The sequence below is a fragment of the Cavia porcellus genome, unplaced genomic scaffold (genome assembly GCF_034190915.1).
Source record: "Cavia porcellus strain 051 isolate PalLab524CR breed Dunkin Hartley unplaced genomic scaffold, mCavPor4.1 scaffold_6, whole genome shotgun sequence".
NCBI lineage: Eukaryota > Metazoa > Chordata > Mammalia > Rodentia > Caviidae > Cavia > Cavia porcellus.
The window spans coordinates 70,455,733-70,483,654 of record NW_026947489.1 but is presented as its reverse complement, the minus strand read 5'-3'; the positions used below and the strand labels follow the sequence as shown (position 1 = coordinate 70,483,654).

Below are 27,922 nucleotides of genomic sequence, written 5' to 3'. Positions count from 1 at the left end.
TTGATAGATGATAAAATGAAAAATTTTTGGCACTCTGTGATTGTTTTTTCCCTAAGTTTTTTCTTTTCTAACTAAGCACAGACCTGGTCTTCCTGCCTTACAATACTGCTTTAAAGTCACTGCTTTATGTAGAGAGACAGGGAGGAGGAGACATGGACCTATCTTCCAAGGCCCCATCAACATCCGCTCCCTTCTGAATGCCCATGGTTTGGACAGTACTTCTTCACAGGTGGAGCACCTGGACTGAGGAATCAGAGAACAGAACTGAAACCCTGACTCTGTCACTTACTAGTTGTGCGCACCCCCAGCAGGTGACATAGCCTCTTGAGGCTCAGTTTCCTCAGCTGGAAAAGAGGAGTAATATTCAGGTCGTGAGATTACGCAAGGTTAAATGAGAAAGACAAGTAAAACGTGTGGCTCTCTGATAGCATCCAGGCAGTTATTTTCCTATTTGATGCTTCCGTCTGAATTTATTCTGTCCTTATTCTGTCCAGCATTTATTAAACTAATGGGGAAAGGAATATTGACAAGGGCTGCTGGACAGTCACTCTTACTTCTGTCCCTACCTGGCCTGAGTTAACTGATCAGGCTAAAGCTAGATTATTCTAAGAGCCAGATGGTAGATTTTCATTAGTAAAAACAGTAATGTATGATGAGTAAATTACGATACATTCTTATTGTGATATATTACCCGTCAGCTCCAATTTTATATGTGATACTACTAATTTCTAAAGGTATAATGTGTTTCATGTGTCTGTCTGTATACTATACTTTAGAATAAAAAACAGTGACATGTCTTTTTCTCTCTTTCCTTCTGTTTGTAACCTATTAAAATTTCAAGTCTGTTTTTCTTTCTGAGGCATTTTTCTAAAAGACCTGGGACACTTATTTGGAAGTGGGGATCTGAAGCCCTAAGTTAAATTCCTGTGACCATTCATTTCATTAGGCTGGAATGAGGGCAAGCTATAATGGAGACACATGTGATTCTTTCACACTCCCAGAATAACTGCCACCAAAGCCTTCCTGGACCATGTGATGGCAGACTCACAGTGTGGACTCCCTCTCCTGGGTACACCACCTGGAGCACCCTAGCACTGTAGCCATTCTGACCTGCATCCCTTAGCAACTCCCCACTGTGGATGAACAGCAGCTGATGCATTTGGGTTTTCTTTTGGAATTTAGTGATGAACTCGTTAAATCACCAACTTGTTGTGACAGGAAGTCATTCAGATGCTGATGCCATTGCCATGGAAACCATCCCTCTGCTCCCAGCTCTGTCTGTCGGTTCCAAGGAGCACTCCAGCTCCATAATTACTGTCACCTTCAAATAGCACAGAGCTGTCACAGTGCAAGCAGGTCTCGGAGCAGGGGCACACAGTCTATTTTGCTTTGAGATGATGAATCCTTGTTGGTTTTAGTTATTTTTAGCACACATTCCTGTTCTGTACCAGTTGTCTTTTACATTCCTACTTGCTGGCTCCTTTCCAGCACCTTTCCTAGAGAAGCAGACAAAGGAGTTTTTGGGGAGCTGCTGGGGATACTTGTTTAAAGAGAATCGGCTATTCCTCTAAATCTGCACTTCCAAATATGAAAAATTAATTTTCCTCTTTATATGTAAGACTGCAAGAAAGGAACTCCAAATTCTATCAGTTCACAGCCTGTAAAACCTAAAGATAATATGGACAAGTCAGTCATGCTTAAAAGCAAAGCTCAGGGATGCAACTCAAAGAATGAAGGAAAGTTGTTTTGCTTGGGCTAGGTTTTGTTGTGTTCCATTACTGACGACTGACCAAGTCATAGAGAAACGGGAATTCCTCTTACGCAAAGCAACAATCAAGTCTTTTCTTCAGCTGTTACAGCTCATGGTATATTGTGAATCATCAAACAAAACCACCAGTCACTGAGTACCCAACAGATACTGTACCAGACAGTTTACACTGTTTCCTGATTTAAATTAATCTGCATGAAAACCCCATGAGGCAGGTATTTTTATCCCAATTTTATAGCTAAGGAACATGAACCTCAAAGTGATTAGGTAAATTAAATAAATGCTTGCTTTCTCGTCCTGCAGTTGCTGATATGTCACACTTTCTGTGTCCCTAGGTATAAAGGTGACTTTTGTGGCCTCAGGATGGTTTGGGCTCTGCTTGCACATCTCTGGCAACACTGTAAAGAGTAAGCTGTGTTTGGATGGCCCAGGTCACAAGCTTATCAGATTGTTCCTAACATGGTGAAAAAGTCATCATTCCTGGGCTGCTACAAAGCTCTAGATCTCCTATTTCTGTTCCTGTCACCTATCGACCAGGAAGAAGTTTGGCTCTGGATAAAATTTGTCCCCCTAGACTATACTGGCATGGAAGGAGAGAAGGAAAAAAGGAAAGAGAATTAGCATGGGGTTAGACCTAGGACAGAATCTATCTGAATTGCTTCCTCAAGAGGATCTCAGCAGCCCACTGCCTCTACAACTGTGTGCCCACATGGAAAAGACCTTTGTTCTCAGGGAAAGCCATTGCTGTGGACGGGACTCCAATGAAGGGATGTCTGATTTTTAAATTTGGTATCATTTTATTATGCACACATAGAAAATATATACGATAGAGGGCATAACCTTCTGTTACAAACATAAACTTTAAAACTTAAAACATGGGGCCAGGGATACAGCCCAGTGGCATGGTGCCTGCCTGGCAAGCTTGAGGTCCTGAGAGTGACTTTAGGTACCAAAACAAAACAAAACAAGCAAACAAATAAAAAAAACCACACTTAATATACGCAGTGAGCTGTTGCCCCTGGGCCACTTTCTAACAATGTTAGCAAGGTCACAGGAGACAAACAGCATTGACTGTCTCATTACTAAGCTCTTATGGTGTGAATGTCGTTTGTTTATGGGAATTAGCATTTTTAATATACATCCTGTAGCTAACATCTGGAGAGGGTTTACCATGTTTGGAGGCCATGTGAGGAGATCTACTCTCATGAATGGTTGCTTGTTCTAACTGAAACTATGAGATCTTTGGAGGAAAAGTCTGACATTCACAGACGTTAATGACCTGTATGACTTTCTGCAAGCCTCCCAGTGCATCTCCTTTATTTGCCTCATCTATCAAGTGAAGGATATGTGAATGCATTTCCAACCACTATCTACCTAGGGGTGTGTTGCGAAGAGGGAATAAAAAGCAAAATTTTAAGCTGGGCGTGGTGGCACATGCCTGCAATCCCAACACTCGGGAGGCTGAGGCAGGAGGATTATTGTGAGTTCAAGACCAGACTGGGCTACAAAGTGAGCTTAAGGCCAGCCTAAAGTGCATAGTAAGACTCTGTTTCAAAAAGACAAAAAACCCAAACCAAACCAAAACAAAAACCGTGAAAATTTAAAGTCCTTTGAAAAGCATAGGAAATGCTTTGGAAATAAGTAGAAAATACTCTGTAGAAATAGGACCAGTTAAATGTTGTATAATAGTGAATACATAAGTATAAGTGATGTAATGAAAAGCTCAATATTAATGATGTTAGGTTAAAATCTCTTTTATAGGGGCTGGGGATTTAGCTCAGCGGCATAAGCACCTGCCTTGCAAGCAGGCAGTCGTGAGTTCGATCCCTGGTACCGGTAAAAACGAAAAAGACATGAACATTGTAAGTTAAAATGATTTTCAAGTGTTAAGCACTGATTTATTTTAAGCAACATGGCATATAGGAAATTTTTGCCTCTATAGGGTTGTGGGCTTTTTGTTGTGTTTTCTCTCTCTTCTTCCCTGTCTCTGTTGTGTTTACTGTTTCATGATATAACCTGCTGCAAAATTTAAAGCAAAATTTTCCACAGTTAATCACAGAGGATTAGGAAGGCTTCTAAAATACTGCACTGTCAAAAATGTGCACATCATAAACCCAGAGTCCAATGTCTGTATTTTTTGTAGATTAGTTTCTAGGTAATTAAAAATGTACTTGTGAATATACCCTTCCTACTTCTAAAAAGTTTTGGGCACTGCCTATAAAAAAAGAAATACATGGTCACTTGAAAAAAAAAAAAAGAAATACAAATAATAAGTAATTTAAAAATTATCTTTATATCCAATTCATAGCCATTTCTTATAACTGTAAAACAGATAATCTTTGAATTATTATCTTTTGTCTGAATCATGGAAGAGAAATGTTAATTCAGAATTACAAATGAGCTTTATGGTTTCTGACACTGAAAATATTTCACTCGCTATCACCAAACAAGTAGTTTGTGGTAATGAATTATTTCTGAGGCTGGGGCATCTGTGGCCATGGTCCCAAACTAAACACATAAGGAGAATGCGCATTAACATAGTTAAGAGTTGGATTAAAGTAATATACAGCACATGCTCAAATCACACATTTTGTTTCTATCTGGGTGTCATAACCAGTCTTATGTAGACCATGTTAAGAAAACCTCATGAAGGGAAATGAGTCACTTGTGAAAAAAGAGAAAGGCTTAGGCTCACTGGCTAGACAGAGATCTGACCACATCTTTTTCTACTTGTTTTACTTCTTTGTCCCGTAAGCACCACCTTGTGTGAGTCACAGGACAGAAATATTTGTGGCAGACACACACTGGGCACATCCAGCTTTACTCTTTCTCCAAGTCCCTCATACACAGGCACAGGAGCAGCGAGGCTTTGGAAGGCTGTGGCTTTTTCTTTAGCAATCTCATTTTCATAGTCACGTTTGACACGAACTGACATTAAAATACACGATTCTTCTAAGAAGGCACAGAGATCCCTGAGAACAGACCATTCTCCCTCTCCCTGTACTTCCTGCTAGAAGGAAAGTACCACAGCACGGCAACTTTGTCCAGTTCCTCCCCTGCCATGGTGCTCGGTAGGCTGTCAGTACTCAATACATATTTACTGAGTACATTAAAGAAATGAGTGCTTTCAGTCTCTTTCCCACTGGCTACTTGCTTTTCCTTAGCCTATAAGCATGTTCAAATTTATTAAACAGACCAAAACAGCCCATGTTCTTCTGGGTCCTCCGCCATTGCTGCCAAATACCCTCAAATGTAAATAAACAATCCATGGCTACTATTCCTCCTCTCATTTTACCTCACAGTCAAGCTTCTTTTTATTTATTTATTTATTGATTTTTTTAATTTAAGGAGAAAAAGAAGAAAAAAAAAACCAGAAAAAGGGTACAAGTTATACAAAATTTCAGAAAAAATAAACAATAGGAAATCACTAGTTAATAGATTACATATTGTTATCTTAGAAATAGTTGTTCAAGTTACAAAATTAAAGCATATAAAGTGGACTTTCAAACAGTGAGACTGGAAACATAAGCTTCTTAAAAGAGTGATTCAGAGTTCTAGACCAGCCTGGGCTACAAAGTGAGCTCAAGGCCAGCCTAAACTACATAGTGAGACCCTGTCTCAAAAAAAAAAAAAAAAAAAAGTGATTCAGGCATACTGACTTTACCTCTGTACTATATATGTTTAACCATCTACCCATCCTTCCCTCCTCCCTTTCTTCTCTGCCACACAGACATCTGTTCACCTTTTTCCTCCCTCCTTTCCTTCTATCCATGCATCCCTTCTCGCATCCCTTTCTTCCCTCCTTCGTTCTTCTGTATATATTAATGCTGCCTGTGTCATAGGTGCTGTGCCCAGCACTAAGGGTGGGTGTAGAAGACCCAGTCTGTGCAGTAGAAGGGCTCTTATCTGGTGGAAGATGGTTAAGTTAAGCTTCTTACACTGGGGCACAAGTTCCCTTGGATGCTCAGCAATGGGCTACAGTAAGTGAAGTGAGGGAACAAACATGGAGAACCCTCTCAGGGAATCTGCTTTATACTGTGGAAGTAACTAGCAGCATTTAATAAGTGATTAAATAAAAACCAACATTTGGCATGGCAGAATGAAAAACAGCACTGATTGTTTTTAAAAAACCATAGGACTTTAAAAAGCAGCATGCGATAGGCTATTTTGGCATGTGGCTCTCGTGAGTGTAGAATTATGTTCTGGTGCTAGGGGATCTTTTAGAAAGTCTGAAAAGCGTTCATAAGGAGGTAACTACCACACTAGCCTAGAGGTGGGAAATGTAGTGTTGAGGGAGCTCTGAGCACCACTGGTACAGTTTTTGGATGGGATGGGTAGGTGGGTGATGTCCGAGGGAGCTCCTGAGAAAGAAGTGGCTTACCAGGCAGTGCGGACAGCTGGCATGGAGGAAGGGGTGGTGTAATTACAATGAGTCAGGAATGTGCCTGTGTGTGTGGAAGGCAGAGGGTCCAGCTGCAGCTGAAGTGGGAGGTGGGTCTGGGCTGTGCAGCCGAGGGCCCAGGTGTTAACTAGACAGTCAGTGCAGGAGACCACACTCTACCATGGAACTCTCTTTCTTCTGGCCCCTGGTCATGCTGAGTTCTCCTACTTCTTAGGTATTTTTCCTTTTAACACCTCCCCACCCCTTTGAATTTTAGTGTTCCTGATTTCCTTCTTGCCTGTGTTCCTCTTTTTATTTTCCTCACGTGGCCTGTTTATTTCACTCCCACTGCTTCAGTTTCCCCTGCAGAGCTGGCTCCTACTCTCTGTGTCCACTGCCGTTTCCTGCTGCTTGGACATGTCGGCCTGAACTGATGCACGCTCTCCCAAATATGCAGCTCCTTGCCTGTCTGTACCTTTCCATGCCCGTTCCCCCTTCCCAGCTCTGCCTTCCCCATCATTACCGTCTAGGCTAATGGGAGCCTGATCTACCCAGTCACTGCTTACTCTGCTCCTCATCTACAACCAGTTATTTGCCAGCCCTGCCAGGGAAGCTCCTCAGCCTCTGCCTGCTAAAGATGTCCTTTCCTTTCCACTGGGATTCCTAACTGGGCCGGGAGTTCCCCTGGCCCCTGTCTGAGGCCAAAGACTGCTGCATGTGATGAGGGAGATGACGGCTGGGCAGCTGCCTGCATAGCATGATAGATCCCTCTGGCCGGGCGATGCCTTGTTAACTGGTCTCACTGATAACCAATTCCTTTCTCTTTACATCTTCAGAATTCTACAGTTGTCTTTTAAATATAGAACTCTGACTAAAGCCAACAAATGACTGAAATTTACAGCACAAAAAAATTACTGAAATTTACAGTTACTGAAGAGTGAGAAGGGAGTATAGTGAACACTTAGCCAACCTTTGGGTAAGGTAGACTTTTTAAAGTTTTCATGCCAAGACAAACACAGATCTGACCACATGAAAATGTAAAACTTGTATAGGAAAAATACTACTTGAAAAGAGAAAGTGTGAAAATATCTAAAACATATCTGAGGGTTAATGGTCCTAAATGCCCTTTCTAGATACAGTGGTGTACGCCTGAAATTTCAGCACTCTGGGAGGTTGAGACAGGAGGATCACAAATTGGAGCTCAGGAGGGGCAACTCAGTGACTTAATAAGATCCCTTGTAAAAATAAAAATAAAGATTAAAATGGGCTGGGTAGCACACTGCACCGGGAAGGCTCTGAGTTCCATTCCTAGTAATACACACGAACACATGAAAAGACTATGTTCTTAAAACTTCATCAGAGGCTGGGGATTTAGCTCAGTGGCGTAAGCGCTTGCCTGGCAAGTGCAAGGTCATGAGTTCGATTCCCAGCACTTAAAAAAAAAAAAAAAGTAAAAAAAACCTTCGTAATAAAAAATTAGTAATCAAACGATCACACACACCAAAAGAAGCAAAGGGTATGAATAATTCATGAAGCACAAATGACAAGTATACTCACGGAGGAAAACATTCAATTTCACTTAAGAAGTGTAGACTAAAACAATGGATATGGAAAGGTTTTTTTCTCCCCAGTCAAATAGACAAGTTTAGTACCCAGTGAAAATGTGTTATGTGAGACATGCTCATACTTGGCATAAAATGGTACTTGTCTGGAAATACGTATCAAAAGCCTAAAAAATATGTATCATTTGACCCCACAATTCTGTTTTAGAGATTTTCAGGAAATAATTATGAACAAGCATATTCATATATGAAGATAATTCTAACAACACTGCTTAAAATGTTGACATTTGGGAACACTGCTCAAGAATAAGGGTGAAATGTTTTTTAGCTCATCTTCAGCAGGAAATATCACACACGGATTAAAAAAATTGAGATGGAAAACAGTGTATGACACATGAAGATATCTCCAGGATGTCTACTTTTTCTTTTCTTCTAGACAGGCTCTCACTATGTATTCCAGACTGGCCTTGAGTTCACTATGCAGCCCAGGCTGCCCTCAAACTCTCAGCAATTCTCCTGCCTCTGTCTCCTGCGTGCTGAGATTATAAATGTGTGCCACCAGGCCCAACCTCTCCAAGTTATTAAGGGAAATGTCAATTATAAAACAACACACAGAAAAATTTCATTTTTAGAAAACTATGCATCTATATGCATAGAAGCTATAAAATGTTAATGATGGTTTGAATATGTGCTTAAGAATTTTTTCAACATACTTATGTATATTTTCCCAAATCTCCATAAATAGAAGTTTTTTGTTGCCAGAAAAAAATATTTTAAACTGCAAGCATAACATTTCCTCTCTGTTTTGGCTGCCTGGTGTTTACTACTAGGTAAAACCTAATCCCTTTGCCTGGTAAACCAGGCCTGTCACAATCTGACTCCTCCTTGGTTTCCCAGCCTGCTCTTCCTGCTCCTCCTGACTCGAATCTCATACTCAAGGCTGGCACAGCCATCTGCAGGTCTACTTCCTACATCTCCCTCCCGGCACTCTGAGCTGGTTAATTCCTGGATCACCTACTGGTTTTAGCTCCTATGCCTGGTCTTTCCAGTCCTCCGCTCCCTGAATTCTTCTCTGCATCAGGGCCTCTGCACCAACCACCCTTTCTGGGCTGGTCTTCACAGGGTCAGCTGCTTTTCATTTTTCAACCCTTAGCATAAATGTTACCTCATCTACCCTTCTTTGACCATTTTATTAAAAGAGGTCACTTTTTCTTTTTTCTCCCTCCCTAGTTTGTGTTACTAGGGATGAACCCAAGGCCTCACACATGCTAGGTGAACACACTACCTGTGTCCCCAGTCCTCTGTATTATTATGAGACAGGGTCTTGCTAAGTTTCCTGGCTTGGCCTCAAACTTACAATTTTCCTGCTTCAGTCTCCCCAGTAACTCAGACTGCAGGTAGGTATCACTGCACTTGGTTTTTGAGATCACATTTTAATTTTCTGTCTCAGAACCCTGTTCAGTCCTCCTTAGCACTTACTGGAATACAGGAGTATTTTTATCCTATGTTGCTTTCTTGATTTTTGGGTTTGCCCCCTGGGACAGTAACACTGAGAGCAGAGGCTGTGAGCTGTGTAACCTGGGGCCTTGAACATTGTAGATGCATGCACTTATTTCAGGAATGGAAAAACTATAAGACCCTCTGCAAACTCTTTGCCTGTGTTCCTACGGGACTCTGGTCTTATTTCAACCACCCTGTATTACCTGTGTCTTTTCCTTTTCCTGTGGCTGTCTTTTTTTGCCTGCCCCTACCACGGACCGCAGGTGCTCAGAGCTGGGACAGTATCGTGGTCAATGCCTGGTGTTGGTGCTCAACACACAGGTGCTCTGAACCAGTGGCTGGGTGGGCTCCTGAGATACTGTGCGTGGCAGGAGCGGGGATTCTGGGGCCGAGCAGTTGCTGGTCATATGGATGAGGAGATTTGGTCTGCGACTTGCATAAGGCTGTCATAAACTATGTAGACACAGGGCTTTATTGTTTTAGCAACTGTTTAGTTAGTAATTAAGTCTTGAACCTTAAATTTGAAAAAAAAAACTTGTCATTAACAAATCTAACATGAAGACCACCAAATTAAAGGAAGAAAAAATGGGAATATTATAGATATTTTGCAGTTGTCTCTGAAGAACTGTGCTGAACTCCTTCACATAGGGAATTTACAGGCTTCTTGTGGAACCTGTTTCTTGAAGACATCTATCCCTTTTGCAGCATAGCGTGGTGCTCCCAGAGTCTTCAGATGGTTTACACACACATAATGCAGGGAAATCACCTCAAGGAAGGCTGCTGGAAACTATGAGGTGTACAGCTTGTGATGAGGGACTTGTGGGGCATAAAGTCCTATCTGAGCTTTCAGGACCACCGTTATTACTCAGTGGGAGAGGGAGCTTTCTACCTGGGCAGTCATAGCTTTTCTTTTTGTGCAGCAGCCTGTCTTGCTCTGTTGGTCCTGGGCAACATTTCAGCTTCGCAGGCTACACCCATGTCCAACCACTCGCCTGGCCGCTGTGGCAGGGACATTCACAAATGGGCAGGGCTGTGTTCCCTTAACATTTCATTTATGGATACTAGATTTGAGCTTTGTATAATTTTAAGGTATGTTAAAGTCTTATCTTTTGATTTTTTTCCTTCCAGACATTTAAAAATGCAAAATCATGCCAGTGGGAAGTTAGATTTGGCTTAGGGGCCAATTTGTGGTCTGGCTTAGGACAGCTGTGGTATATGGACTGTTTGAAAGGATAGTACAAATAAACAGCCCAGTGGCAGGGCCCTGCCTGACCTCTGCCGTGAGTTTCAAACCTGCAGGCCTGGGGCCTCAGGAACAACTGGCCCCTGAGCATGGCGGACAAGCGAGGAGCGGCAGGATGGTTAGTGTGCAACTTCAGACAGACAGAGCACTGGGAAATGACCTGTCCTAGGAGTGAGAGCATGATTGAGGGCTGGTTAAAGTGTTTCATTTCACACTTATGGAAACACATTATAGTCATGCTTTTTTTTTTTCAAACAGGATGAAGAGAAAATGAGCAAGGAGCTGCTAAGACCACAGGCCCACACCAGTGCTTCAGGAACAGCACACAAATCACTTTCCAGGTAGGGCTCACTGTCAAACAGCAGCACTGCTGACAACAAGACAGCTGGGGTGTGTTTTCTTTTCAAAGGAAAGAGGCTCCCCATGGTTCTCAAAAGTTTCGTTACAGAACGAATTTCCAGGGAGATGAAGAGGAAACAAAGGTCATTTTCAAGGTCCGTCTCTACTGTCTCTCTCATTTTCTATTTAAAAATGTGCTCCGGTTTAAATATTTTTACTCCTCCTTTGAGTAACACCAGCATCTTGCATCTGAGAGACAGCAGCCTAGGGCACAGGACACTGGGACTGCACGTGGTACAGCCAGCCTTCCTGGGTTCTGTGTTCTTGTCTGGTACCGATTAGCTGTGACCTTGGGCAACAAGGTCAAGTTTCTTCAGTCAGAAAATGCGGATAAGATCCACCTTTTAAGGTTTACATGGCTACAGAGCCTAGCATGGGCTACCGGCCAGGGAGGTACTGGCTATTTTTATTATTATATGCATGTTTATCAACTACAGGTACCTCAGGATGTGTGTTTAAATTTCCTCCTCAGGTGGTCTGGTATCATCTCCTTTTCAAGGAGAGCAAACTGAGGCTTAATTTAATGGTTGAAGGCCATTTATCTACAAATCTTATTACTATAAATTAGATTCTTTTGCAACGGCTTCTAAATTACTGAACAGGAGCTGAATTTCTTGCCTTCTGTTTATTGGAAAAAGTTTCTTTTCTTTTTGGTACTAAGAATTGAACTCATGACCGTGCACTTGCCAGGCAGGCACTTATGCATGCCACTGAGCTAAATCCCCTGCCCTCCTGGATAAAGCTTCGTAAAGGAAGAAAAGCTTGTATTAAAAAAAGTCAATCGCTGAATGTGGCAGGATATACTTGTAATCTCAGCACTGTGGGAGACTGAGGCAGGAGGATTCCAAATTTGAGTCCAGTCAGGCAATTTATTGACTTAGTGAGATCCTGTCTCAAAATAAAGTAAAACATTTAAAAAGGGTTGGGGATGCAGTTCAGTGAGAAGGCCTTGAGTTCAAATCTCCACTAACACAAAAAAGTTAAAGAAAATCATATGCCATAATAATCAGTACACAACAGGGATTGAACCTAGGGTTTTGCATAGGCTAAGTATGTACCCTAATGAACCATACCCAGGGACCACCGAATTTTCAATGCAACATTTGAAGTTTGGTATTTATCAGTGTTAGGCTGTTGTAAGGCAGTGACAGAGTAGTCATCCTATAGTATTCCTCCTTCAACTGCAAAAAGTGTTAGTGACAAATGAGTATGCCTAATATTAAAATATGAAACTTTGGGGGGAAAAGCCGAGCTCCTTTTTTTGCATAAATATGATAACTGACTCATTAGTTAAAGTAGGTCATCAGAAATAGTTTCAAGAATTTCTATGTACCACAGAGACAAAGCTAAATGAGACAGTAGTAGTCCATGAAAAATAGCTACAAAAAAATACATGAGCCAGGCGTGGTAGCACATGCCTGTAATTCCCGCACCTGGGAGGCTGAGACAGGAAGATTACTGTGAGCCTGAGGCCAGTTTGCGCTACGTAGTGACTTCAATTCCAGTCTGTATTACACAGCTAGACTCTATTTTTAAAAAAATTTAAAAAAATAAGAGAAATGCATGTTATGAATGTTTAATTAAAAAAGTTTTAATATATACAGCTAACCATCCATGATTTAAAACTTTTATACCTCATATTAAAAATTCTGACTCAATATTAGCTAGTGTAGGGCCAGGATTTAGCTCAGTGGTACAGTGCCTACCTGGTAAGTGCAAGGTCCTGAGTTAAATTCCCACCATCTTCCCCGCCAAAAAAAGATCAACTGGTGCATCCCTCAGAAAAAGCCACATTTTAAAAGATGCTTATAGATTGTAAAGATGTCAACATGTATAATTTTTTTTTGTTTCTGTGACAGGGCCTTGCTAAGCAGTTTAGGCTGGCCTTGAGTACATTTGGTAGCCCAGACTGGTCTCGAACTTGCTATAATCCTCCCGCCTCTGCCTCCTGAGTGCTGGGATTACAGCCATGTGCCACAACATCTGTACAATATGTATATCTTCTGATATTAGCTCGGCCTATTTAAATTGTTTTTTCTTTCATTTTTTCAAGTTTTCTTTCTCTAATTCTAGAATTCACAAATGTTCACTGTAGAAAATTTAAAGTATACAATATAAATAAGAAAAAATTATATTAAGTATATTACTTTACTCTCTAGAGAAATATTCTGGCACAGTAACAATATTTTACATATCTGTGTAATTAACTTTTTCCAAATAATGTTAAAATTATTTTTCTTTCAATTTTCCCTTATCAAACAATACATGCTTACTGAAATAAAACCAGAAAGCACAGAAAATGTCAAAGAAGTAAAAATAAAGCAAAACCCTAGCATTATTTTGACATTTTTCTTCTAGTCATTCTTTTAATACATATTTTCAAGATTTTCAAGATTATTGTTTATTTAACTCATGAATATCTTCCTTCCTCGACCTCCTGAGAGCCAGGATCACAGTCATGCACCAGCAGGCCCCACCAGAAGCCAGTTTCTGCCTCTGACCTGTCCCTGGGTGATTAGGAGACGGTGCAGAATCCCTGCTGCTATAGGGCTGGAGCTCATGAGGAGACCATAAGCACAGTGTGGGTCTTTACTCCTCTCCATTTCTTTCCCCTCAAGAGTCAGTCGGGATGAACTGAGCAGGGAGAGGTCTAGCGGCTGGCAGAGCCTTCTTACTCTCCCTCTGGGGTTTGCAATTACTCATGAGAGTCTGGACGTGAAGCTGACATCAGCTTCCTTGACAGTATCACCTGGGAAGATCTGGGTCAGCACACGGCACCTTTCTCTCCCTTCCAGCTGACGCCCTGTACTTAGCAGTCCTGTGCAATGGCCCTCTCTCCGGGTGGTACTGCAGGGAAGTGGGCAGTGAGGGCTGCTTGGCCTCCACCACTCCCTGTGCCAGGTGCTGTGGGTGACTCAGACACAGATGGCAAGTTCTAGGCTCAACACAAATGTGGAGCGCGTTCAGGGGGCGACAGGCTACATAGATAATCATAAAATATGAAGGAGACTCACAGTGACCATGTGGGGTAACGAACAGCCACTGCAGAGTAAGCGGCCCTTACTTGGGGGTAGGAGAACACAGGGTGAGCAGGTAGACCTCACCAGGGAGGAAGCTCAGACTTCAAGGTATCACGGAGTGGGGTGTGGTAAGTCTGGAAACTCAACCAAGCCTAAGCACAGCTTGGAAAGCTATATGGATTCATTTAATTGGAACCAAAATTTGGTGATCTCACAGAAGCAGCACAGCAGTGGCTATAAATGCTGTCATAATCACAATAAGCATTTCTAATAAATTCATTAGTTATCTATTTGGAGGTTCAAATACAAACTTCTAAAAAATGCTTTTAAAAAGCAATTTTTAATAGCCTCACCCTACAAAGAAATAAAGAAAAAAAATCCTTACTCTCTGAGTCTTTAGCCTCTTACATTTCTTAAATTTCTTTTTAATCAGGTTAGATAAGCACCTGTACCAAGCACATATGAACACACATTTGTTTGATCTCAACTACCCTTGTAAGAAATGTGGGTCTCCACCTTCAAAGCAGGGACAGCAGAGTTGGGCTGATAGTGCTGTCAGATTCCAAAACCTGCACTCAGTCCACCTGTCCAGAGACCGGAGGAGATGTAAAAGCTGCCGATGACGGGGTGCTGGCTGCTGGGGGCTTACTAGGGTAAAACCATGAAGGAAACAGTAGCTTCTGGTTGAGAGTAAAGGGCTACTGGGAAGAGGCAAAAAGTGGGGGTGGTAGCAGAAGTTCACATTTTGAGAAGAAAACCCAGAAAGAAGAGTTGAATTAGGGTGTTTGTCTAACTATTCTGAGCCAAGAATCTTGTTTATCTTGCTCATGGCTGTATTGCTGGGGCAGAGAACATTGCTTAGCAGTGATATGTGCTCAAAAAAATATATGCTGAATGATGAATAAATGCACCAGGACAGAACCTATCTTTAATAACCATGATGGGATAAACCACTGTTAGCTGAGCATTGCCTTTGTGCTACACTGGGGCCAGGTGCTCGGCCACACTAACGAAACCCAGGAAAACATGTAAAGCAGCACTCTTACCCTCACTTTACTGGCAAGGAAGTAAGGTACACCAAGGCTCAGGAAAGCGCCCAAGGGCTTCATCCTCAGTCGAAGAGATGGGATCACAGGCAGGCCAGTCTCACTGTAAGGCCTATCTCTGCTGTGACAAGCCGCTTTTCAAGCAAAGACTTGTCAGGACCTTGGGCCCCACTCTGACTAGCCCCTTCAGGATGACTTGGCCACTGAAGAGTCTCATTCTGTCACTGTTCTTAGTCACTGAGCCCAAGCATCCTGTAAGGAATGAGTGATGGCAAGACACCTACAGGGTGTATCTGACCAGGTGTGCCTTGTGTAACTGCGGCTGCAGCTGGTTCCAGCTCCATGTCCCATTAACTCAGCTCTGGGCCTCAGAGGCTACACCCCAACCCAAGTCATCCGCCTCAGAGATGCATTCATTAGTTTCAGCAACAGCAGCTGAGAAGAGTAGGTGGCTTGGTAAAACCTGTTTGCAAGCTGAGCAAAACAATTCCAAAGGTGTGTCACAGTGATGGCTGGCAGCAGCTTCCTAGAAAATCAGGCAAACTCCCAACCCAAACCCAAATGATCAGAGTCCTCTGCATTAAAACCTTTCTTCCAAGAAAGTCCTATCTTCTAGTTTTTCTTAGAATCCTCTTTATATCCTTGTGATATTAAAAATAAAGTGGGTTAATAGACAGGTAGCAGTAACTGACAGTTACTAGAAAGTTAAAAGGCTAAGAGATATTTAGAACATCTATGCAAATTGATGCAGTTCAGAAAATAAACAGATATTCTTATCAGCAGTTAAGCAAGTCTGTGTTTAACATATGGTTAGTTTTGAAGGTAAGGGGTATCTACTTCTCTCTGCAGAGAGCTTCTCTTTGTTTCCAAACTTGTTCCTCAGCAAATTAACTCCCTCATGGCTGCTGGAGTTACATTTTCAGAACACAAAGCTGCTTAGTTCACTTGACTTAAATAACGGGCCAACCCACTTTGCACAGAGCATAGGTCAGTGGCCACAGGATTTGTTATCTTCAGTGGTAAAGGACGCAGCTCTATAAATGATTATGTTGGGGCAACAGGCAGAAAGCAACACTGTCGCTGGCAGTCCTGTTACCACGTACACAGAAGGTGCCTGGCAACCTGAGCTGACCATACCGGGGTCAGCCTGGGTGAGGGCTCTGCCCTTCCTGGGCTTCTGTGTGGGTCAAGTGACCACTCACCTTCCTATCAGTGGAAACAGGTGCAGGGGCCGGCCCCTCTGCTTCCCAGCATTTCAACATGGCCTTTGATGACCACTGTCACTTGTTTTTATGCAGGTTGCCCTCTCTAGATTTTGAGTTCCTCCTGGCTGGGGGCTGGGGGCTTTAAGGTATCCAGATGGCTACCTACAATATGTAGAAGAATGTTTTAACTGGTTTAAGTGCTCAATAAATGTTATTTGATTATGAATAAATCCCACAATAAGATGATTTGATGCCTTTTAAATAAACACATGGAGACCTGGGTCATAAATAAGGGTTTTATGACAGAGGCACTGACTGTCCAGTATCACAGGAACTTCCTCAATTTCCACATCAGCAAGTGTCTGAAGGGACATCCAATGAGCAATCTGTTCTCTCAGGAGTGAAGACAGCACAGGCACAGTTCACTTCCACTGTTTCCTGGGGATATTTCCGCTCTAGGCCCAAGTGCTGACCCTGCTACGCAGTGACTAATCTCAGAAGTTTTGAGTTGTGCTGGGCCCAAACGTCCACAGGTCTCTTAGGCTGTACTTTGATCATGGTGCTCTTACACCTGCAGGGCCAATTCTGTATTTGTACCTAGCACAGACAGACAGGATATGTGTGAAATTCCTCGGTAGCTCTTTTGTACCTAACCTGTTTTCTACAATGGTGAGCTCCCAAGGGAATGAAAGATGTGCCTTAGACTGAGACTGGAAAATGTCACCTCCCACCGAGTGAGCAATGGCACCCTGCTTTCTCAGTGACTTCATTTTCTCAGTGTTTTCCCTCTCCCAAAGCATTAATCTGGGAGGGATGAGCAATGACTGGTAAATTCTCCTGTCTGGTTAAATCTTTGTTTCTGGTTACTCACACAGTGAGGAAGTAAATACACCTCAGTAGTCATCCTACCATGAAGCTTCCAGCTGCTGTTGATCTATGGCATGTATAATTTGAATTTGTTAAGAAATGAGAAAATAAGATCTGGGAATAAAGGAGATATAAAAAGTGAGAGGATATGGGTGAGGATAGGGGCAGCTATTTCCCACAGACCTGGAGAACTAGAAACAACCACAGTGTAGGGAATGTTGGTTAGAAGCAGAACTGAATTTCCTGAGTGGGATGTTTAAGGTCATTAAACAAATCACCAAGGGAGCTGTGGACTACATTCCTCTGAAGGTCTTTAGAATAGAGCAGGGATTAAGTAGTCAGGTTTGGGCTCTGTCTAAATCTTACCACCGTCCTGAGCTAGCCGGGATCTTTAAGGTTCTCCCCACAATGCCTCACCCTCACCAACTGTCAGTGACACAGCAGGATTGAGAACCAGGGTCAAGGAGTCATTTCATCTGCTCCCCATCAGCCATCTAAAACTTCTATTATTAGGATTAAAAAGCAGCAATATTTGAAGTCTTCCATCACTGAATTTGTCTCTGACAGTCAAAAATTTATATTTAGTCCAATCCCTTGGTTAGAAGACAGGCAATGAGGTAGTTTCTTCCTATTAATCCCTATACATAGGAAGCTCAGGTCACCATGTCTTAAGGCTCTTCTAACACTCTATGCTTTCAAAGCCACTGCTGTCCAGCTCAAGTAAATCTAAAACCGAGTGAAATCCCAGCTCAACATGATTAATCTGCACATGGGACAGATTCTATAACGCCATGCTTCATATCATGTCTGCTGTATTAGGTAAGTATTAAAGAATTAAGAACAGAACCTTGGGGCTGGGGATTTAGCTCAGTGGCTTAAGTGCCCGCCTTGCAAGCAGGCGGTCATGAGTTCGATCCCCAGTACCAATAAAAAAAAAAAAAAAAAAAAAGAACAGAACCTTTCACACACACACAAAAGGTGTCTATCAATGCTGTGATCACCCATGAGCCCAAGGCACCCAGTATATATGTCTTTACATGGTTTGTGCTAGATTAGGGGAATCGGTGAGAGGTGCACAGGGCTAAGAGGATACCAGGAGGGAAGGGAGATGTGTAGCGGGCTGTGGCAGCAGGGAAGTGGGGACAGAAGATCTTGCTGGTAGGTAAGTGGTGAGTAAATGTTCTAGAAGTTCTTTAAATACTTCAACCTCCCCTATGGCTCTATCCTTAGTAGGAACTTTCTAAGGGTTTTATGTTGCTACAATGTTTTAGTTCCTTTGGACTGTACCTGGGCCAAAGTTTTCTTTTTTGCCAGGAATCCTCGATTTAACCAATGGCCTAGAAAAGCTGTGAATCTTGGTATGGAATGGGGGTGATGGTGGTAGTAGTTCTTTAATCTCTAGAAGGTGGCAGGGTACAGAACAGGGTTTAAGTACGAAATGCTGAAACTTCTTCAAGTAAGGAATCAACCTTTTCTTCTGATACTTGATAGCACAGTGATAAGCACCTTCCAGTACTTTTTTTGTTTGTTTTTTTGTACAGGGATCAAACTCATGACCTTGTGTTTGCCAGGCACTTGTGCTGCTGAGCTAAACCCCGAGCCCTAGTACATTTTTATAGTGGAAAAATTCAGATAATATTTTGAGGAAACAAGGCCTTCAACCATCTTTCACCCTGTTCAATTGATTTTGTGAAATCAAAAGCACTTCTAGTCGACACCCAGAACATCTGATTTTGTCAAGGCTACGAAGAACATTACCCCTTTGCTCCTTGGCAAACCAACCCCCACAGAAGGCTGAATCCAATTAAAAGCAGCAGTCCCTTGACCCAATGTGCCCATCTTTCACACCTGCTTTAAGTTACTTCTGTTTTCAGGGTTAACTCCAATCACTACATAACATGCTGATATTGTTCTTGCTTAACTTATCAATTCTGGATGGCATCTCCCAAGTTCCTTTTATGACAGATCTGGGTTTATAACACTAATGACCTCCTCTCTTTTCATCTTTAATTTACAGTCATACCTCTGATTATCTTAATTAGATAATACATGCATCCTTTATTTTTGCTCCCTCAACAAGAAATTGTATTTTTAAAAAATATTTTCTAAGGGGGCTGGGGATTTAGCTCAGCAGCATAAGCACCTGCCTTGCAAGCAGACAGTCATGAGTTCAATCCCTGGTACCGATAAAAAAAACGAAAAAGACAAAAAAATAAAATATTTTCTAAGGTGAGACCATAAATACCTCTACTTTCCCTCTATTCTTCTCCCCATCCTTCATCTCCTTTTAGCTGTACTTACTAGCAAGGATCTAAATCTAAGGCTCCTTTTGGTCCAGAGCAAATGCCCTTTATACTTACAATCCCAGGACTTTTGACTGACCTTTAAAGAAATCATTAGGCTATAGCCTCAAGCTACAGAGTCTTGCCTTCTATTTATTTTGTATTTTCACTTGCAGGTGAATTTGAATCAGTACAATGGATTAATGAAATTTTGTTATAAGTTATTTCCATTTATATTGCATTTTATTTGGTTAAATAAAATACTGGATATACAGTACATGGGGTGTGAATATGTACACCAAAGCAAGGGTTCTGGTAGCTACCGTACTATGTTGGTCCTCTCAGCTGTAGCCAATTGTCTAACTGCTCAGAGGGCTCTCTTTCCACCTAAAGCAGCCAAAACATTGGCTGTCACCCTTCATTCCCTCTGAGATGTGTTTCTTTTAATGTTGTTTTCCTTTCATTACCCTTTTGTTTGAGACAGGGTCTTATTATGTGTTCTAGGATGGTCTTGAACTCATGGCGATCTTCCTGCCTCAGGCTCTGGAGCGCTGAGAGTACAGGCATGCATCACCATGCCTGGCACCTCTATTATTTCCTGGTCCTTGTTTCTTGCCTCTGGAGCTTGCCTGAGTTTTGCCCTTCAGAGAAATGCCTGTCAGGGTGCAAGATTGGGAATAAATGCACGTTGGCTCCGGAATTCCCATAGTGGTTCTCTGCTTGGCTACCTTCAGTGACAATCATCTGCAGTGGTTAGCATACTCATGGCCATGGAAGAGAAAAATGGGGCTTTTAAAAAGGTTATGCTTATGTTTATGCTCACACCAACAGAGGATCTTTTTGTTTTGGTTTGCGGTCAATCAGTGCCCCTTTGGAGAGGACAACAGTGAGGGTGCAGAAACAAGGTTGACAGGAACCTCAAAGCCACAAGAAGCTTATATTTGGTTCCATTTTACCTACTGAGGAGAACTCACTAATAGAATCTGAGAATAAAATTGCAATAAAATTAGCTCTCATTAGAAGGATCAGGGTGAGTCAGGGAGAAGGAACAGGAAGCATGTCAAAATACCTATTTCCCAAAGAACACTGTGGAACTGGCAAGCTTGCTACTTTGCCCTATTTGCTATTTAGGTTCCAAGCACTATGACTGATGGCAAGTTTTTAAACACAAGGCTTATATTTAAAGGAACTCAGGTCTCCTGACCCTCTTACTCCTCTATCTAGGATAGAGGTACCAAAGGTCAGCACATTTAGGAATCTGTGTTACAGTCACCTTCCAAGGCTTTCTGAGGACAACTGTGACTTTCCAACTCAAATGTGTCCTGAAAGGGAGGTGAAAATGTCTATTAAACAGTACAAAACATTAAATAAAATTCTGAAACACATCTCAAAAGCATGTCACATCCTGTTCAGAATGCTAAAAGCACCTAAAATGGATGCAAGGATGTGATAATCCATGTGCCAAAAAATGTGCTTCTGTGGTCACATTTGTATTTTCTTAATCTAGTACCACCTTTGATTCTCTGCAGCCTGTTTCTCACAAAAGGGTAAGTAATTTAGAACAGAGATAATACCTAATATCTAACAGTCCATCAGAGCTTGTCAGGGGTTCCTATGTTTATTTTTGTACCTTTCCTTCTGCTGAGGTATACTTTCAGTTTGAGTTCTGCTTTTCTGAACAGATGGTTATCATTTAACTAAAACAATGCTGTGTTTATTTACCAAGGACTCTGAGGATTGAAACACAAAGTAATGAATATGATTTAGTTTCCACTAGTGATAGTTGAAAACAGAGCCTAAACCAGAATCTAACAGATGGAACTTTCAAAATTCAGAAACAGATTTCAAAGAGACCCTAGAGGTGGCTATTAGAGTGCTTGGGTTTATAAAACGTAAGTGGTGGTTGGCAGAAATTGTATATGAAAGAGATTGGCAGGATATGGCTTTGGAACCTCACATACATAAAATTATTTGGTGGAAGTATTTCCCTTTGTTTATAGCCCTAGGTTCTTTTTCAAGTCTGTATGAGAAGTCTGATAAACTACAGTACGATGCTAGCGAGTCTCCCGAGGGGTCACACTTCTGTCTGCGCAGGCCTCCCCCAACTCCTGAGGTACAGACAGCGCCTTCACTCCATGTGGAGCCATCGCTGCAGAACCTTGCTCACCTTATTCATCTGGGACTCGGCACCAGCTAGCCACATCTGAAACACATCTACGTCCCATTTTTTCCAGCTATTCCACTTCTAGGCATATTCCCAGAAGAACTGAAAGCATCATACCACAGTGATATAGGCGCACCTATGTTTATAGCAGCACAATTTGTAATCGCCAGATCTTGGAAACAACCCAAGTGTCCATCAACTGAGGAATGGATAAAAAAGTTGTGGTATTTCTATACAATGGAGTACTACTCAGCTATAAAGAAGGATCACATTGAGGTATTTATCAATAAATTGGGAGCAGCTTGAAACCATACTCATAAGTGAAATAAATCAAACTCACATCTGTGAACACCGAATAGTTTCCCTAGTGTAAGAAATGATTCAAATATATAAAAGTATGTGGTAACAAAGATTCCCCATTATGTGGCCTTGAAGCCTTATAAAGTTTTCACTCATTAATTGGAATGGCTTTATTCTGGGCTATTTGATATTATGGCCTGTGATGCAATGAACAGCTATTTTGAAGAAAACAAGACATCATAATAGCTAGTGCTGATTTAATACCATCTTGTTTTGAAGCCGCACCAAACTATGGCTCTTCTGTCTCCATTGATTTTATCATGTTGTATCTTGCTGGATTTTATCGTATGTGGTAGTATAAACAAAAATTGTTATAGGCAAAGAGACAATATAGAAATCATTGTTCATTTTTCTGTTAGCTGGTTCTAAATACTCTACAATGCTTTCATCCACTTGAATGGTGTTACACTGTCTTGATATGTTTGATGCTATAGCATATGAAGTTATATTCAAATATTTCAAGGAAAAAGACACTATGGTAACTACTTAATAGTTGGGTTATTTGGTGGTGAAGCACTAGGTTGCTGAAAGTGTCATGCTTTAACCTGTATTGTTATGTTGTTATGTCCCCTTTTATCTCAACCTCTCCCTTATTCATTAAAAAATTATTTAATTTTTTAAATTTCTTTTTTAAACTAAAGGGAAAAATAGAAAAAACTAGCCGGATATATTATAGTAACTTTTTTGATTTCCTATTAACTTGAAGTCCTGTAATACCCCCATTATCTTGTTTTGACTGATTAGACTCTATTCTGCTCTGTATGAAAGTATCAGGTATCAGAGTATAGGCAACCACTTTGAAGACAATAAGATTCACTATGATGCCCATTCTGGTTTGACTATTATCCTCTTTTGAGGTTGTGTAAGATTTACAATGTTTAAGTTTTATTGGTCTTGTTCTCTACTGTTTTGTTCAACTTTATAATACCTAATGAGATAGACAATTCTTCTTAAGGAAGCAAGAGGCATTATGGTAACCATTGTTGAAAACCTTGTACTCTGTTTTTACATCATGTGCTATATCTATCCTTGGTTTTGACTGACAGCTTTGTTTTAGCATGCTTGATTTTATTCTCTTACAAAAAAAGTAATAACATCTAAGGGAGCAATAAAACCCAAAATGTGTAAATTTTGTTGTAACAAATAGAGGGGGGAAAAAAGTGCCCTAAAGGATACATCAGCAAGGGTGTTTAGGTGTGTGTAATATAGATGTCCATATTAATATTTTTGATTGGATTACTGAACACAACTATTTGCAGTCTCACTGTTTGAATGTTCACTTTGCATGCTTTGATCCTGTGACCTGAAACAGTTTCTAAGATGATAGCATGTAATCTATTAACTGGTGATAGCTTACTGGTTTTTTTTTTTTTGTTTTGTTTTGTTTTTTGTAGTTCTGTATACTTGTACCCTTACACTGTTTTGTTTTGTTCTGCTTTTTTTTCTCTTTTTCCTTTAAAAAAAAAAAAAACAAAACACATCTACAACTGGGTTTTCAGGTTCTCACCCAGAGATCAGACACCTGGAGTGCATTTTCTTGGATTCATGTATGAAAAAATTAAACTTGAGTTTGAAATCATGAAATTCAGACTAGAAAGAAATAAGCTAATGTTTTAAAGATAGGAATATTCTTCTAGCCAATATATTAAGCTGATTTATTGTGTGCAATTTGGCTTTTTTTCTCCAAACTTTACTAAAGGCATTTTCAAAGGCCACACATCGCCTGTTAGGTGGAGGCATCTGACCGTGGTGTCCTCTTCTCTCAGAAAGTCACTTCCCCTTTCTTCCTCCCTTCTTGTTCATCCACAAAGCACAGGAATTGCCTACACCTCCACCCTGGTCCTTCTCTTCATGCTGCATGTCCTCCTGTAACCTCCCTTTTGGGAGGTTTTGCCATAAATTTGGCATTACCTTCATGTTCCGTGACTGCCTGGTCATCTCTTTGTACCTTCCTAGTATTTCTTGGTCCTCCCCTCCAGGTGACCCCTGATCTTGCCACAGTTTTCAAGTACTGTCAGTGCATTTTCAAATATATCTTTTATATTCTCTCACACTGTTTTCTTCCAACCAACATGGACTGCTCTGTTTCACCTGGACATCTCTCCCCATGCTTGGTTCCAGTCACATTTATTAACAGCTTTACTGAAACATCAATGACACATAATGAAGTATACTTAAAGAATCTACTTAAAGTACAAAATTTGACAAATTTTGAGATGTACATCAATCCATGACACCATTAGCACACTCATAATATCCATCACCCCCAAAGGACTCTGTACTGTTACATAGTTAGATGGGAGTACTGCACATGAGATTGACTACAGAGAAAGATAATGTACTTTGTATTTTGAAAAGCTAGAAGCAGTTTGAATGCTTTCAGGTGATGAGCGTTTGGTTAGATACATGTAACCTGACTGAAACATTACACAACATGTACATGTACTGACATATCACATGGTATCCTGTGATATGACTTTTATCAGTTAAAATTTAGAAAGGGAAGAAAAAGTCTCATCTTGGTATTGGGAACTTGTTTTGTTTTTTTTTCATCAGTCTGACCAGATTGTTCTAATTGATATTTACTATTTTTTTCTCAATTTCTTTTTTCATTGATTTTTGCTCTAATTCCTGTTTTCCTTTCTTTTGTTTTCTTTGGTTTAATTTGCTCTAATTTTTCTAGTTTCTTGAAATGGAAACTGAGGTCACTGATTTGAAATCTTTCTTCCTTTCTAATCTGGGTATTATTTCTATTTAAGTATTGCTTTAGGAATATTACAAAAATTTTGATGTTACATTTCATCTTCATGTAGTTCAAAATACCACGGATTACTTTGGAGTATGGTTTTTAGTTCCCAGGTTTTAGAGGATTACTTCAAAGATTTCTCTGTTACTGTTTTTAACTTGATTTCATTATGGCAGAAACCTTGGACTCTTTTAGACTGTGACATGAAACAGAATATGGCCTATCATGGCAAAAACACATGTGAAAACCATGTATATTCTGATTTTGTTAGGTAAAGTATTTTAAAATGTTAGTTTTGTGGATAGTGTTCAGGTCTTCTGTATACTTGGTAATTGTCTATTGACTTATTAAATAGAAACATTAACATTTCCAACTGGAATTGTAGCTTTTATTATTTTTCTTAACATATTTTGAAAATATCTTATTACAGCATATTTAGGTTTATATATATATATATATATTTTTTTTTTTTTTTGAGACAGAGTATTGCTATGCAGTTGGCCTTGAACTCACTAATGTAGCCTACACTGCCTTGAATTTGCAATGATCCTCCTGCCTCAGCCTCCAGAGTGTTGGGATTATAAGCATGTGCCACCATGCCTAATGTTTGTTATAGTCAGGAATTTATTCATGTTGTTATTTTAAAACAGGAAACTGTATTTTTTTAAAATCAGTATCAGGGGGGCTGGGGATTGAGCTCAGTGGCATAAGCACCTGCCTTGCAAGCAGGCAGTCGTGAGTTCGATCCCCGGTACCGACAAAAAGGAAAAAGACAAAAAAAAAAAAAAATCAGTATCAGGGATCGAACTCACGGCTGTGTGCTGCAAGGCAGGCATTTATGCCGCTGAGCTAAATCCCCAGCCCCAGGAAACTGTATTTTAAAAGATTTAAATAACATGAAAAATGCTACAGATTTATTCATGTAGCTATTATTTCTAGTGCTTTTCATTCATTTTTAGAAATCTACATTTCCATATTATATAACTTTAGTCTGTCTGAGGGACTTAAACATTTCTTTTGAGTTTTTGGGGAATGAACTGCTTCATCTTTTGTACCAAAATGAAGCATGCACATGTATAAATACAGAGGATCAAGATGGATGGAGTGGGGAAGGGAAAAAAGGAATTAAGTTGTATTAGGTACATGTACTAATTCCCCACAAAGAATGTAAACACTATGTACTACAAACTACATGGGAAAACACTGTACTACAAACTACACGGGAAAAAAGGAATTAAGTTGTATTATGTACATGTACTAATTCTCCACAAAGAATGTAAACACTGTGTACTACAAACTACATGGGAAAAAAGCTGTGTTGGCTTGGTATAGAATTGTTAGATGACAGTTTATTTTTCCTAAAGTACTTTAAAAATGTTCTGTAGATTTTTTCTTTGCACTGTTTCCAAGGAGAAACCTGTTATCATCCTTATTCTTTTGTATATAATGTGTTGTTTTCCTCTGGTTGCTTTTAAGGTTTTACTTTTATCATTAGTTTTGAGCACTTGACTGTGATAAATGCCTTACTATAGTTTTCCTCTTCTATCCTACTGTACTTATTTACTGGCTAGGTTTCACTGGATGTCTTGAATCTGTGGGGTTTATAAAGTTTTCATTAAACCTGGAAAATTCCAGCCACTATCCTTTCAGGTGTTTCTCTCTCTTCTCCCCCTCATTAGGGACCTAACTGAAGTGGATGTTAGGCCATTTCAAATTATCCAATGTTTGATGATCCGTTCGTTTTTCAAAGTTTCTCCTTTTCTGTGCTTCTATGTTGTACTATTGTCTTCAAATATACTAATCTTTACTTCCACAATGTCTAATATACTGGCATTCCCACCCACTGTTTGTTCATTTCAGACGCTGCAGTTTTCATTTCTGGAAGTCTGATTGCATGTTTTTTGGATATCTTTCACATCTTTAACTTTTTTGTCAATACACAGGTATGGTAAATTATTTTAGTGTTCTTGTTAGCTATTTCTCACATTTCTGGCAGTACTAGGTTGATTTTTATTGATATATCTTCTCATAGGGGTTGTTTTTTCCTGTTTTTCTGTAGGCCTGCTAATTTTTGGTTGGATGCCAGACAGTGTTTTATCTACTTTGGTGCTGAATAATTCTATATTCCTATAAATATTTTTGAGCTTTTCCCAGGTTGTATTAAAATTACTTGGAAATAACTCAACTTTTTTGATGCTGCAGTTAAGATTTGTTAGAGGAGACCAAAGCAGTGCTCAGCATAGGGCTAATTATTCCTCACTACAACAGCAGGACTTTTCTGGGTATTATGCTCAATGCCCTGTGGAGTAAGTTTTCCAGTCTAGCTACTGGGAACAAGCACTGCTATTCACTTCCAGGGAATGCTGGGTATTAGTACTTTTAATCTTTTAAAAAATTTTTATGGAAAAAAGGTAAAACAAAATTTCATAACAAATTAATAGGAGAGTAACAATAGTTAATCTATTACACATTGTAATACATTACAAGTTGTTGCTCAGGGTACAAGATGGGGCATAAACATTTCTCTAATTGGTATTAGAACAGATCTTCCTTTTTAATGAACTATGACTTGTAATTGTCTTGCATTTTTCCCTTTTCCCCACTGTCCTTTCCCTTTTCACCTCTCCCAGCTCCTTTTCTCTTTTGAACAATTTCTTCCCATTTCACAGTACATTGGTACTTTTTTTTTTAACAGAGGATTAAACTCGTAACCTCACGCTTGCCAGGTAGGCGCTTATGCTGCAGAGCTAAATCCTCAGCTGTACCTTGGTACTTCTGATGTGTTTGGACTGATCTTTCTTCATCCTCAGGTAGTTTTCTTACCCACTGCTGATCAGCACTCAGCTGAATACTCAAGAGAAATCCTTGCAAATCTCCAGACCTCTCTCCCTGTATAGCTCTCCTCTCTGTTAATGTCCCGCTAACTCCAGCCACTAGGGTCTCCAAAGCCCACCAGAGTTCACTATGATCTCTTTTCCCTGTACCATGGTTTGGATACTCTTACAGATCATAGAAAACTGGGCAACTGACTGCTCCTTTCATTTATTGACTCTCTCTCAGGAATCACTGTCCTTCATACCTGAGATCCAGTGTCTTAAAAAACACTAATTCTGTAGTTTGTTCTCTAGTTTTATCAGGAGGGAGAGTAACTCTAAATCTCACCCTTTGTTTTTTCATTTTGGCTAGAAGTAGAAGTCTCCATTTTCAACTCAGAGATCTCCTCGTAAGCCCTGAACTAATAGTACAACCCCCCTTGATGACCTTTTCCAGAACATTTTCCAATCTCTCACTCCTGTCTAAAGATGTACCACCTTGTTCTTTGAACTCTAAGCCACTTTCTCTATACTTCTATGAAGTTATAATGACGAGTTCATCTTTC

At 40.4% G+C, this 27,922-nt stretch overlaps 1 protein-coding gene and 1 long non-coding RNA gene across 4 annotated transcripts in view; one reads left to right on the top strand and one right to left on the bottom strand.

Moving 5' to 3' along the window:
* Myo1d (myosin ID) overlaps nucleotides 1-27,922 on the bottom strand; it is a 340,584-nt gene that overhangs the window by 44,704 nt on the left and 267,958 nt on the right. The window contains exon 22 of one of the 3 annotated variants that reach the window (XM_063249625.1): nucleotides 1,742-16,721. The exons of the other annotated variants lie outside the window; for them this stretch is intronic. Coding sequence (XP_063105695.1) covers nucleotides 16,679-16,721 — 43 coding nt within the window. The 3' untranslated portion in view covers nucleotides 1,742-16,678. Of the gene's footprint in view, nucleotides 1-1,741; nucleotides 16,722-27,922 lie in introns of those variants that run through there. 3 annotated transcript variants of the gene reach the window in all.
* Nucleotides 10,709-24,916, top strand: LOC134476214 (uncharacterized). The gene is made up of 2 exons (XR_010047793.1): nucleotides 10,709-10,795; nucleotides 21,274-24,916. It is a non-coding gene; the product is annotated as an uncharacterized LOC134476214 (long non-coding RNA).